The sequence below is a fragment of the Manacus vitellinus genome, unplaced genomic scaffold, assembly GCF_001715985.3.
Source record: "Manacus vitellinus isolate BGI_N305 unplaced genomic scaffold, ASM171598v3 scaffold_32_pilon, whole genome shotgun sequence".
NCBI classification, from domain to species: domain Eukaryota; kingdom Metazoa; phylum Chordata; class Aves; order Passeriformes; family Pipridae; genus Manacus; species Manacus vitellinus.
Window position 1 is genome coordinate 6,325,543 of NW_021940460.1, and position 12,714 is coordinate 6,338,256.

General features: G+C 45.9%; 1 protein-coding gene and 1 long non-coding RNA gene across 2 annotated transcripts in view; one reads left to right on the plus strand and one right to left on the minus strand.

Moving 5' to 3' along the window:
* The first annotated feature begins 272 nt into the window (after positions 1-272).
* On the plus strand, positions 273-2,856 carry LOC108640407. Its single transcript, XR_001921155.2, has 4 exons — positions 273-454; positions 1,327-1,446; positions 1,780-1,903; positions 2,583-2,856. It is a non-coding gene; the product is annotated as an uncharacterized LOC108640407 (long non-coding RNA).
* The window catches only part of SLC43A2 (solute carrier family 43 member 2), a 30,713-nt gene continuing 20,678 nt past the window's right edge, over positions 2,680-12,714 (minus strand). Inside the window, exons 9-13 of the mRNA XM_008930434.3 lie at positions 11,280-11,418; positions 10,705-10,837; positions 9,702-9,775; positions 7,857-7,980; positions 2,680-7,036 (exon numbers count right to left, since the gene is read on the minus strand). Coding sequence (XP_008928682.2) covers positions 6,875-7,036; positions 7,857-7,980; positions 9,702-9,775; positions 10,705-10,837; positions 11,280-11,418 — 632 coding nt within the window. The 3' untranslated portion in view covers positions 2,680-6,874. The remainder of the gene's footprint in view (positions 7,037-7,856; positions 7,981-9,701; positions 9,776-10,704; positions 10,838-11,279; positions 11,419-12,714) is intronic.

Here is a 12,714-nt window from a genome sequence, read left to right on the forward strand (position 1 = left end):
GACAAGGAGGCGCGTCCCCCGGGGCCGCCCGCTGCCGGATGGCGATGGAGCGAGCGAGCCGAGCCCGAGCCGAGCCGAGCCGAGCCGAGCGAGCCGAGCGCGCCGCACCGGAGGGGGGCCGGGCCGGGGGGGCCGGGGCGGTTCGTCTCTGCGGCAACGGCTGCGTCACCTCCGCGCCGCGCGCGGGCGGGGCCCGCGCGGCCCCGCCCACCGCCTCCCTCAGCGCGGCGCGAGCGCGGCCCGCCGATTTTTTTGGGGTTTTTTTGGGCTCCTTTAGGGGTTCTCCCAGGAGGTGTAAAACTATACTGCACCGGTGCGGTTTGTTTCGGCTCTCCGAGACTTTGGGGTTCCCAAAGCGGTACAGAGGTCTCCCAGCAGTGCCGGAGTCCGCTGGCAGTCCCTCGGATTTTTCTGAGTCGACTCCGATGTTTTTAATTACAGCAGCGTCTTTAGGGTCTGTCTCTCAAGAGATGTAAACTGCGCGGAGTTAATCGTTTCAGCTCTTAAGGCTGGCGTTCCCAAGAAGTCTCCCAGCAGTGCCACGAAGCCCTCCTGCCACTAGGGAGGTTCTACAATCCTAATACCATGGAATGGTTGGGGTTGGGAGGGACCTTAAGGATCATTCAGTTCCAACACCTCCCACTAATCCAGGTTGCTCCAAGCCCTGTCCAACCTGGCCTTGGACGCTTCCAGGGATGGGGCAGCTACAGTTTCTCTGGGCAACCTGTGCCAGGGCCTCACCACCCTCACAGGGAAGAATTTCTTCCGTGTATTTAACCTAAATTTCCCCTTTCAGTTTGAACCCATTACTTTTTGTCCTGTCACTACAGTTCCTGATGAAGAGTCCCTCTCTGCCTTCCCTGTAGGGCCCCATCAGATACTGGAAGGGGCTGTGAGGTCTCCACAAAACCTTCTCTTCTCCAGGCTGAACAGCCCCAAATTTCTCAGCCTGTCTTTCCAGGGGAGGTGTTCCAGCCCTCTTGCCAGCTCCTGACCCCCCTCTTTTGGGAGGGTGAGGAAAGGGAATGACTAGTGATCAGGGTATTAATGCAAATATCCAGGGGATAAGTCAGTGCTACAGTCAGACAGGGTGAGTGTCCTCAGGTAATGGGCTCCACCTTGTCACCAGGTCATGATTTATCGCATTTTCAAGTCTTTAGTTTTCAATATTACTGCTGAGCTGCAGTCACCCAGGCTGCACTTGGCATCAAGAGGAACCCCAGATATTTATTAGAAGGCGATAGCAAAAACCCTTTTCTGTGACCTGTACTCAGTAAAAAACACTAAGGAGTGCTAATCTTACCACTTTTGTCACTGGAATCACAGAGCAAGGATTGTCATTATTGGATTGGGAAAGTAAACCACCATAGATTTAGCATCACCAAGCTCAAGAGGGGATAACTGAGATGTGCAGCTTTCCTGCTGACACCTCCATTCCCACCTAAGGTCAGTTGTTCATCTTTCATTATTTGACACTAATTTGTCCTGCATAACTGAGCTTGATCTCATTCTCAACCTGCCCTCTACGGTTTGGGGACTTTTTCCAGAGATTAAATTTTAATTCTCCAGTAGAGCTTAATTGGCATTAGCTATTAGCTCCTAACCTAGGGAAGAAAAATTCAAGGAAACATTTAATCTGTGTCCTGCCCTTTGGCAGGTGACACCCTGTAAAGCATTCACGCTTCCATAGTCTCATTAGGAAGCAAGCAATGCTTTTATTATGTTCAGCCTCAGAAGGAAAACTAATGATTAACTTAATATCACTTTATTTTGAGATAGTACTGCAAGAGTGCACATCACCTTACAAACACAGAGAAGATGACACAGGCCTGCCCCGAGGAGCTTACAATTCAACTTTGACAAACACCACAAAAAATTCTGTGGACAGCAAAAGGTGGGAGAGGTAATGCTCTTGGGTTAAAGAGGGGGTTTTCTGAAAGAAGGGATTGTCTCCAGAATAAAAAGTGAGTGACAGAGGGTCAGGCACAAGGAAGTGACAGGCAGCAGTAGGGTGACAACGTGGAGTAGAGGACACCTGATAAAAACAGATTGCACAGAGACAGGCTGGCAGCACAGGCAGAAAAACAACGAGCTGTGGGGGTTTATAATTAACATGTAAGAATGCAGCTACATAACACATCATTGTTTCAGCTACTCCAGAGAAGATAACATTGTGAATTATAAATCAGAAGTGGCTTTTTTTTAAATTAAAAAAAAACAAAAAAAAAAAAACAAAAAAAAAAACCAACCACCAAAACCACCAACCACCAGTCCCTTCCCATCAGGAATCCTACTGTAATACTCATTTCCATTATCTAGAAAAGAAGTACATTGCAGTTCTAAATTGGGGCACAGGGAATACCAAAAGCTCTGCAGATGCAGAAAAGACTCAAAAGGGGGGAAAAAAGTAACAAAATTTGTAGTTTTAAGATTTCTTTTTTACCCTACGCTATCTGCTTCAAATTTTGTAGCATATTTTCCAAATTCATCAGCATGTCAGGAGGGAAATCTCCTACTAGAAAACATTTTAGTGATATACTGACTTAGTTACAATCTCATTATCCTGCAATTTTCCTTTGTAGATGGAGCATGAAAAGACCAGGCTTTGCTGTGGGAGTTGAACATTTTAGTTGCTGTAGCAGCATTGCAGTTAAGTTGGAGCCTCAGCAAGATTTGCTCTTTTTTTTTTGCATACATCTGTGTCCAGTTTCATCTCAAGGATCCAGATATAGCTTTATGCTGTTACTGTCATAGTGTAAAGTGTCCTATTAAAGCAGAACAGCACAGATTTTCTCTGCTACTTTTGACACAGTGTCATTGCATTAGTGCTATAAAGACTCTGTCAACAGGGCTTAGGCACTGACAGATTAGTGAAAGCAAAAAGCTGTCATCCTCCATTCCCCACTCTGTGAATTTAATTTTTTATATGTATTTTTTTAGCATGGATGCACATTACATCCATGTGAGTCTGTAGAGGTCAGGAGCAGCGTTTTCAGAAGGTGCAATCACCTTTACACAGCAACACCCTTGACTCTGAGGGCCCCTACAAACAGCAAGTACTCACAGATGAGGTTTCTGCTTCATTACATTCCACTGGGGATGCTTCCATGGAGGTCTTTCCCACGACCACCCTCCTTGCACTTCTCATGTGAATGAGGGTTGGGGGGGTACAAGGGGCATAAAAAACCCCAAGACCTACAAATTCATAATTTAGGAATTATGAAAGCAGTTAAACACATTGACCTATATTTGAGTTATAAAGGTAAACACATTATTGATTCAAATTGCTGGGGCTCTCCAGCCTTTGGTAGCCCATTTATTTTTCCCACAAGGTGGCTCATGCACACAGGGAGTGCACCAGGAATTCTCTTGATCCTTCATCTCTCAGCTAGAAGGCAGCAGTGCTGTTTTCCACTCCAAACATACATAATCCACAATTACATTTCCCTGAGCCTCAAAAAACGAGGCAAACTGACCCTGATCCACCACGTGACAGGACCACCCTGACAGTGTTTGTTTCTGCACTGTGCATGACAACATTTAAAGAGGCTGGAGGCAGAATATTGTCCTCCAAGAGCCCATTGCTGCAGGAGGTGCAGGACTGAAGCAGTTATGCCACAATCAGTAGAGTATTTGCACATCTTGCATGCAGATATATTTGAGACTGCTTTAAAATTAGTTTGGTTCACAACTGTCAGAATAAATTAAACCCCACTAGTGTCAGACCAGTGTTTTACCTTAGCCCAGCATGTTTTCTTCATCTGTGACCAATTCTCAAAAGACAGAATACGTAGAAAGAACAATAATCTTTCCTTGGCACAACTTTCTTATTTACAGCAACTTAAAATCTCCCTGAGTTAGTGGATGCAGAGCATTGTTTAACCAGTCCCTTTAAAAAAAAAAAATAAATAAAATTTATACTTCTGTTCCCCACTACATTCTGTAGCAATGACTCCCACAGTTTGTTGCAAGGCCTGAGAAGGTGACACCACTTGTCTGTTCAGCTTTGAATAGCTAAAACTTCCCTGTGTACCCACTAGGACTGCAACTCCAAGGCATGAGCTCTGCTCCTCACAGCTGACCAGCAGCTTCTAAACACCATGCCACATCAGCAGAGACACTAAAAGTCACATATCCACCATTTTTTCAAATGAAACTGGATTTGAAGGTATTCCTAATAAAGGGCAGGGACTGGGAACTGCAGTAGGGAGGTAGATGGCAGAAATAAAGGGGTGTTCTTTGAAGTATGTGCAGCTAAACTAAAAGGCAGCAGCAACTCCACTGTGACTTCATGAAAATATGCCACTCTATATTCCACTATTTTGCAGAGACATTTATAACAGGAATTCAAGTGACATAAGAGTGGAAGCAATCACATTCAATGTTCTGAAACAGAGGTGGAAGTAATGCTGAGTTAGCACACTGACACCCTCCAGCAGCTTCTCTGCTTTAGGACACTGAGACTGTGGATGGTGGCTCAGACACTCACCTGTCTGAGCTATTCCTAAAAAAAGGTACTTAATCTGTCATTCTCGTGTCACAAATACCTTGAAGCAAGAGTAGGACTCTTCTCAAAATATTTAGAAGTATTGTAATATTGAATGCAGAAACCTGCAGAAAGCCCTCTGGAAACCTAGGCAGGTGAGTCTCTGAACATGTACACCAGGTGAACAGGAAAATTAACCAAAACTCTGCCTCCTTAATTATTGCTCGACACAAAAGAAAGAAAAGCTGGGAAGGTCACTGAATCAACACCAAAAGACAAAAAGTTCCAGAAGAGTAAAGTGTTGACAGCAGGCAACAAGGCTGTCTTGGAACAAACACATTTAATAAAGGCAACACATTAAGAAAAAAAAAAAAAATTCACAAATGTGTCAAATGCTCAAGTGGCGAGTCCTTTCGAAACGAGTGGCTGAAGACCGAAAGGTACTGCTCGCATCGGAACTGCTCGCGGGAGCAGTGACTGGAGATGGCGCTGCCGTCCCACGGAGCTGCCGCGTCATCCTGCGCTGGCAAAGGGCTCCAGCCGTCCTGCCCAGGCTCTGGGCACGCTTGCTCTTTAGGAAAGGTGAAGCCCTGGCTGGGCTGAGCATCTGCAGGCTTTGAACTGTCAGAGAAGGAGTTAACACCCGGTTTCCAGGTAATTTCTCTCAGGAAGGTCTGAGCGTGGTGTTGTTTCTAATCCTCCGCTTAGCGCCAACAGCGATTGAGTCTTGTACTTTTCCAACCAGACAGAGAAGTTGAATGACTTACCCCCTGCCAGGCTTTGCAGTAAAACACCACCACATCTTCACAGAATCATAGAATCATCTGGGTTGGAAGGGACCTCCGAGATCATCAAGTCCAACCCTTGATCCACTACCGCTCATAATTGTTTTGTTTCTGCCCCAGCCTTTCTGCAGCCACCAGCTCAGCTCAATGCGCCTGCTGGGGATGCTCATCCTCACCCCTGCACAGTCCTGCTCCAAGCAGGTCCAACAGTGTTAACACAAGTCACAAGGCTACAGGGCCTGAGCTACTGGCCTCAGCAAGGAGGTTAAGGGCAGAAAAGTCTGCTTTAGACAAGACCTCTATAAAAATAAACAGGTTAAAAATTCCCTTTGTATTCCCTCCCTAGTGAACAAGCCTGGGGCACCTTTACCCATGCATATTGCTCTGACAGTCAGCTTCACCATACAATCAATCACCACGTGCTCTGTCCAGACAGAGCATCAAAAAGGCTCCTAGTACAGCCAAACTGGCAGCATTTTGGTCAGTCACACTAACCTGGTGACTATTGTCAGAGCAATGTAAATAAGCTATGGCTAAAGGAAAAATTACATCACCACATCACCCTGCCCTGTCCACAGGATCCAGTTACCAGACACAAAGGAGTGTTCTGCATTCTTGATTCTTTTCACCAGCTCACAACACGTGAACACCAAGGTATCTGGAGCCCCAGAACTCAAGCTTCAAGAAGTTTCTCCACTTTACTAAATACACATTGCTGCTCCCCTCCCAGGGTCATGTCGAAGGGAAGAAGAGGCAAAAGGCAACAAGTCTCAAAAGCACTTCATCTGTAAACAAGATCCAATTCCTATCTCAAGGGTTCCAGGACTGCAGACAGTTTAAAACACATACAGGTGGTTTGTGAACCGGGAAGAGGAAGAATTCCAGGCCTCTGAAGGCTTGGTCTAGGACCAGCAGTCCACTATAGGCTCTTCATTTCTTTATGGAAGGCAGATCCATTGCTCACAGTCTGTGTCGTTTGCAGTAATAAAAGGTTTGGGAGCTGTCAGTGCTAGCAGCCAACATTTAGCAACACAGTGAAGCTGTGCTCATACACATAGGAATAAAATCCCCTTCCCTGCCTCAGAAACAGTCTAGGGTATGTCTGAATAGACAGTAAAACCACCAGGTCCAGCTACACATCAAGCAGAAAGACCATTATGAAGCCTCAGGAAGGGAGGAGAGTGCAGCTTGCATCTGAGACTGTCAGCCGAGGCTGGGGGAAGAGGGGGAGAAAACAGACTGCACTGCGTTACATTTGCAAACTCAAACTATGGTCTGTCTTCCCTCTTCTCCCATCCCTCTATTCCTTCTCTCCCCAATCTCCTATGCAAACTCTCTGCTGCTGGAGAGCGTGATCAGGGGATAATTTAAGACACAATATCTGTGTGGCCTTTAAAAAAAGAAAAAGTGTCCCGTGTTTTGGAGTAAGGAGTCTCCTCCTGCCATATATCTGAGGAAATCTCAGTCATGATGTCCGGCCCTCACTCCAGTGGTGAGCAAAGACTGGCAGAGCCAGGGGAGGAAAATCCTGGCTTACACCACAGGTAGAACCCACGGATGTGGTAGGAACCTGTACAGGGGAGGTTGTATGTGAAGCACCAGTTTAAACAAAGGCTTCCTCAGTGGGAGTGCCATTGATTTTGAAGAAAAGTTTGGCATCTTCCATCTTCTGCTTTTTTTCTCTCTCTAGCCTGCGTCTGTAGCAGACCAGGTAGATTGGAAGGCAGAAACCCAGCAGGCTCATGCCAAGCAAGCCAACATTCACCTGCAGGAAAAAAAGCAAACCAAGATTAGGCAGGCAAGGGAGGACGACAGCTCAGTCACGCACCCTGCAGTGTCAGAACCCAGCCCACGTCACTCAGCTGTGGGCAAACCAGGACACGCCCTGCTCAGTGTATTGGCAACATCCTCCACTGTTTTTATATTTACACTCCTGTGCCCAGAGCACCATGTGTACAAGCTACACACTGTAAGAGTTTGTTGCTCAGGATTATGGCTGTGGGAGTCTCGTTCTACAGAAAAAGCTGCAGCTCTTTCACACCAAGTTGGCTGATTGAAGAGCAACAGGCTGCTGGCGTGGGCACACGTAGCCTAGAGACCAGAACTCTCCACCCATGTCATTATTTTATTGAGCTGCCCAGACTCTCAGCAAGACACTACATTACCCCTGACCCTCAACAGCCATTTGGCTTTTTGGACATTAGCATCAGCAATCCAAAATTTACTGGTAAATGGAGCTAAGAGCTCTTAAGGGTCAGAGTATTTCTATTGTATTTTGAAGTCTCCTCACAGTCACTCACTTTGACCTGACAGATTTTGACTCACTGAATAAACTGTTAGTGGAAAGCATTTCCTTCCCCCCTTTCCATAAATCAGCATAAGGGTTAATGGCTTTCCCTCTCAGTGAGTCATTACTCACACAGAGGAGGGTCTCCTGGACAGCACCAAGGTAACAGCAGATTAAGAGACAGGTAAAAGTCCAGCTGTTTTTTAACTTTGGTTCATGCACAGGAGTCCTTTTGTTTTCCAAGCCAAAAGCCATCTTAACCACTCAAGCTTTCACATGAAATTTAAGAAGAACTTGCCCAGAGGGGGTCTCCTTTCAAAGGTCCTGTCAGTGCCATGAAGAGAGGCTGCTGCAGAAGGGCGAAGAGGGCACTGATCAACGACTGCAACCCTGTCAAGCTGCCAAACTGAGTAGAGGGGTATCTGTCAACAAAGAGAGCAACAGCATTATAATATGTCACCTTGACTGTTCACATAACCCAGATCAGATTACACTCCCAGTCAACTAATAGAGACTAATTTATAGAGACTAACTTGAGAGCATGGTCCCAAGACAGGCATAATGTGCAGGACTTCTCTCTCCTGGACTAAGGTATAACTACCTTTTTACAGGGTATTTGGCTATACCCAGTGGTGGCCCTGGTGCAAAGGCTGGAGCCTTCCTCTCCAGACTGTTCTCATACTAAACTCTCAAACTTTAATATAAAATCCAGAACTTGTTTTGTTTTGCAGCTGTACTGTAGGCAGGTGGAAGTGCTTATACAACTACTGTTCCTATTGCACAGGGAGCAGAGTGTTGATATTTACAAGTTGAAAGCAGGGCCTCTTTATCCAGATGACACCATTTGTGGCTGAGCAATTGTTTTTATCTGGTTACAACAATTTGCTCCCTTTGGAAGTGAGTGAAACCTGCACAACAGGTATGTGTTTTCCTTTTTAGAGGACAAGTCTGATCCTATGTCAAACTAAATAACACTGTTGACTGAATTGATGAATATCAGATAATACTAATGGAAAAACAAATTTCAGAAACCATCTTTCTCTTTCCATGACTGAGCAGTGTTTAAAAAGGGTCAGGTTAAACTAAGCTTGGAAGGAAAGAAAGAAGTGGGTCAAAACCTTCAAATATTGAAATAAGTCACATTCAAAGCAAAAATACCTCACTCCAGGAAGTTCCAGAGAGTTGCAATGGCCAAACAGGATTAGTTTGCAAGCAAGTTGATATGTACAGCAACATACATTTATTTACCTTGCCCAAGACAAAATCTTTCACTTCTAGCTGCCAGGAAACCAAAAGCTTATGCATTTTTGAAGCAGAGTCTTAGATGGGTTTTCTAGTCTGGATTCCCCAGACACTGGGACCAAAACCTTTGACAGAAGGAGTCTGTGGAGTTGTGGAGTCTCCATCCATAGAGATTCAAAACACAACCGGGTGCAATCCTGGGCAACCTGCTCTAGCTGACTTTGCTCAAGCATGAGAGATGAACTAGACGGTCTCAAGAGGTCCCTTCCCACCTCAACGATTCTGTGATTCCCTGAAAGAGAACATCTCCTTTCTGTTCCTCTGTCCCAACAGCTCAGGACAGAGGGGCAGATCTGTTTTCAAAACCAAACACATTGCTTAACAAGGAAGAGAGTATTTAGACTCAGCTATCGATAATTTTGATAAGGTGGAAACAGGATGGATGATCTGTCCTGGGAAAGGGAGGAGGCATCACTAATGCTATCTTGAGCAATGCTTTACCAGTGTAACTTCAGAGCAGAGCAGCAGCGATGTTTTCAGTTACGTTAATGTTTTACCCAGGCACATGCACACATCTGCTCATTGTAAGACAAAAACAGCCTTGAGCTTTTACTATATAACCTTAGTGTCAATACCATAGTCTCACCTGAGGCCCACACAGAGCTGTGCCTGTCTCACTGCAGTAGCTATGCCAAAGGGACTGGCTGTTGCTAAACAAGGAAGGCACCAGCTGGGACTTCAGTCTAGTTACTGTCATGTCTAGTGGTGACTGTGGAAACAAGTTGCATCATTTTTCCCCTCTGACCACAAAGACTTCCTGATCTCCCTCTCACCTGGACAGCCTATCATCCCAAAACAGTTTATCTGGCCAGCCACATTTGATAGGTAACCAGAGACTTACACAGCAGCATAAAGGCCTCCCACAGCTGAGTGGATGAATCCTCTCACAATTGTGTGCAAAATGAACGAAAGAATCTGAAAAGAGAAGCAGAAAAAAAACCATCACATTCGAGATACCACCCAGGCGTGCCAGACCCCAACACACAACCACTCCTAAAAGCTGTTCTTTCTAGTACAAAGGTGGGATTGGATAACCCAGAACCAAAACCCAAAAATATCACCACAAGGGAAGAAATCTGCACTTGTCTCAAGGCACTGCTTTTCCTTTCTTTGCAGAGGCCCCTGAGGTTAACCACACACAAGACCTCTCTCATTTGCAGATGGCACTGCTGCAAGGATGTGTCCCCAGCAACCTGTGACCAGGATCACAAGTGGTTTTTCATGGTGACCAATTTAGTTAATTTTCCACAAGTTATTGCGGACAACACGCGAGTGGGAGCAAATTACATCTGTTTGCCTATATCATCAAGGCACGCTTAAGTATAGCATAAAATCACTAAACTCCTCTGCCAAAAATAGGTGGTGCCACAAAATAAATATTTTAACAGGTTTACAATCCCACATGTACCATTGGGCACAGCATTTGACGCAGAAATAACCTGCTGTATATAACCCTGTGCTGTGCTTCTTGCAGCAAATTTTCCAACTGTCAGCAGCTTAAATCAAGCCCAGGTTAAACACACAGGCACTGCTGAAGAGGATCTTGGTAGGAAAGTATTTGTTGTTACACAGCTCAGCTGCAGAAGCTTCTAAGTGTGAATAAATTCTGGATCAAATCTGACATTTTAACTAGAGCTGCTTCTTTTGGTTCTCTCAAGGGTATGTAAACTGCATGGTACTATTTGTTTCAACTCCTGGGGTTCCCAAGCAGTACAGAAGTTTCCCAGCAGTGCCAGAAAGCCCTCCTGCCACTAGCACGTTCTCCTGGCACTGTCCTGTCTGTTTTTTTGCCCTGCCCCACTCTGCCAGCCCCTCCAGCACCCCCATCCATTCCACTCATTCACCTGCAACGGTAGGTTAGGAATAAGACAGGTGATTCCAAATCCAACCAGCAGGAAATTCGTGAATACAAAGGCATTGGTGGCATTGGTGATTTTCTGGATCTGACGATCACGCTTTTTCTTTTTCTTGTCACTTCTGGAAGGACAGCAAAACCTGTGTTACAAAAGCACTTTCAGCAGCAACTGGAACTCACAGCAAGATTCTCCACATATCACATCAACTCTATCTAAACCAGCTTGGCTAGAGGCCTGCCTATGGAGGTGGCTGGGATCTCCATCAGTAGAACATCTGAGGAACATCTGGGTACTTATTTCAGTGCTGTTACTATTACTCTTAGGCTAGGAGGGAGATCTGAGCCTCTCCTGCTACAATTTAAATTCGCTCCTCTTGACTGATCTTAGTAGACACGGAAGATAGTTTGCTCCTTTCCTCTGCAATTATCAAGTCTTCCTTCAGGCTTTCTTTTCTATACTGAAGAGCCAATATTCTTTTCAGTCTTTCATCACAAAACACATAATGTAGAGCAGGGGGGGGCCTGCTACGTGGTTGCATGTCCCGTGTGGCGCACACTACGCACTGCTCAGCGTTGCTCTCCTCGTTCTCTTCTGAGCCATCATCACATTCTTTCATTCTCCAGTCCATGATGCACCCAATCACAGGCGCTGTCAGCAAGCACAGTAGCTGCAATACCCCAAAAATGGAAGTGTAGAGAGCCACTGCAGGGAAAAAACAAAATTAAAAATAATTATTAGTCCAAGCGATACCGTAGCAGCAATAGGAAAAAAAAAAAAAAAGACAACAAAAAAGTCCTGCTCTTCTCCATTGACCACCTCTCTGTTGAAGAACCCAGACCCCCTGGACTCACAGGCTGACAGGCAGAGCTCAAGGAGCTGGGACACCAAAGCCCCACTCCATCAACTGGCCTCCCAGAGATTTGACATACTGGGCACATTTCCTTCAGCCTTTCTGATCCTGCACTAGTATTCCCTGAGCAGCAGCAGCAGCTCAACAGCAGGTAGGGCTTCAAAAGTGGGACACAGCAACTTCTTAGTGCCAGGGAGATTTATTCTGGCTAGGACAGACAGGAAAAGTTCTCACAAGCTGTATGTGTTGCACAGCCAGACCTGCCTTAGTCATCTCCTCTCCTGCCTTGCTGGGAGCTGCAGTTACATCCCCTCCAGCTGGGAAGCTCCAGCAAGGACAACCAGGCTGGGAAGGCGAGGACTAACCCATTTTGTGCTGAATGGACAAGTATGGAGGGAGGAGGAGGGGAGATTAGCAGCAAAAAAACCACAGCATTTGAGAGCAATCATGAAAAACTCAAACTGATGAAATTTCCCACACGCTAAAGACAAGAGAAGTGTCTCCATTGTTTGCTAAGGGAAAGCTGATGCCAGCAGACTTAGAAGAACTGTCCCCTCCTGTTACTGAGCAGTTCCCCCACCCTGCAATGCTTTTTCCACTTCCTCTCAGCAGCCCACGTGATGATTTAGGCACCGCACAGAAGGGCTGGTGAGTCATGGTGTGCCACAGCTCTGAAATAAGGATGTAGTTCTGAAACTGCCCCTCTCAGCACACAGCACAAGTAACAGCACTGTAAGCAAAACAACTAAACTAAATTTTAGTTTGTCCCTCCCAAAGCAGTTCTAGGTCTGGCCAAAGCAGTACAGCCAGGATTTACATCCAAATCAACTTAGTAATGGAGACAAGTTTCCAACAAGCCTTTCTTTCCTATCCAGTTGTAGCAAACCTCAGCAGGGCACCTGATGATACTTTCCTGGCTCTGGTTGCTGGCAAAGGAACCAAGAGGAACTTCCAACTCCAGTCTCCAAACTAACCCCTGTTACTCCCACAAAGGCAAACCCTGAAGTGACCCCACATCCCCTCTCATTATAGCAACTGCTGCAGCCAAGACAAACGGGTGGCATCACCTTCTGTGAACACTCCAGGAGCTGGTTTACTGTTGTCTGGTTATTTTTTAACAGAAGGTAAGAAGCAAGCCACTCTGTCAT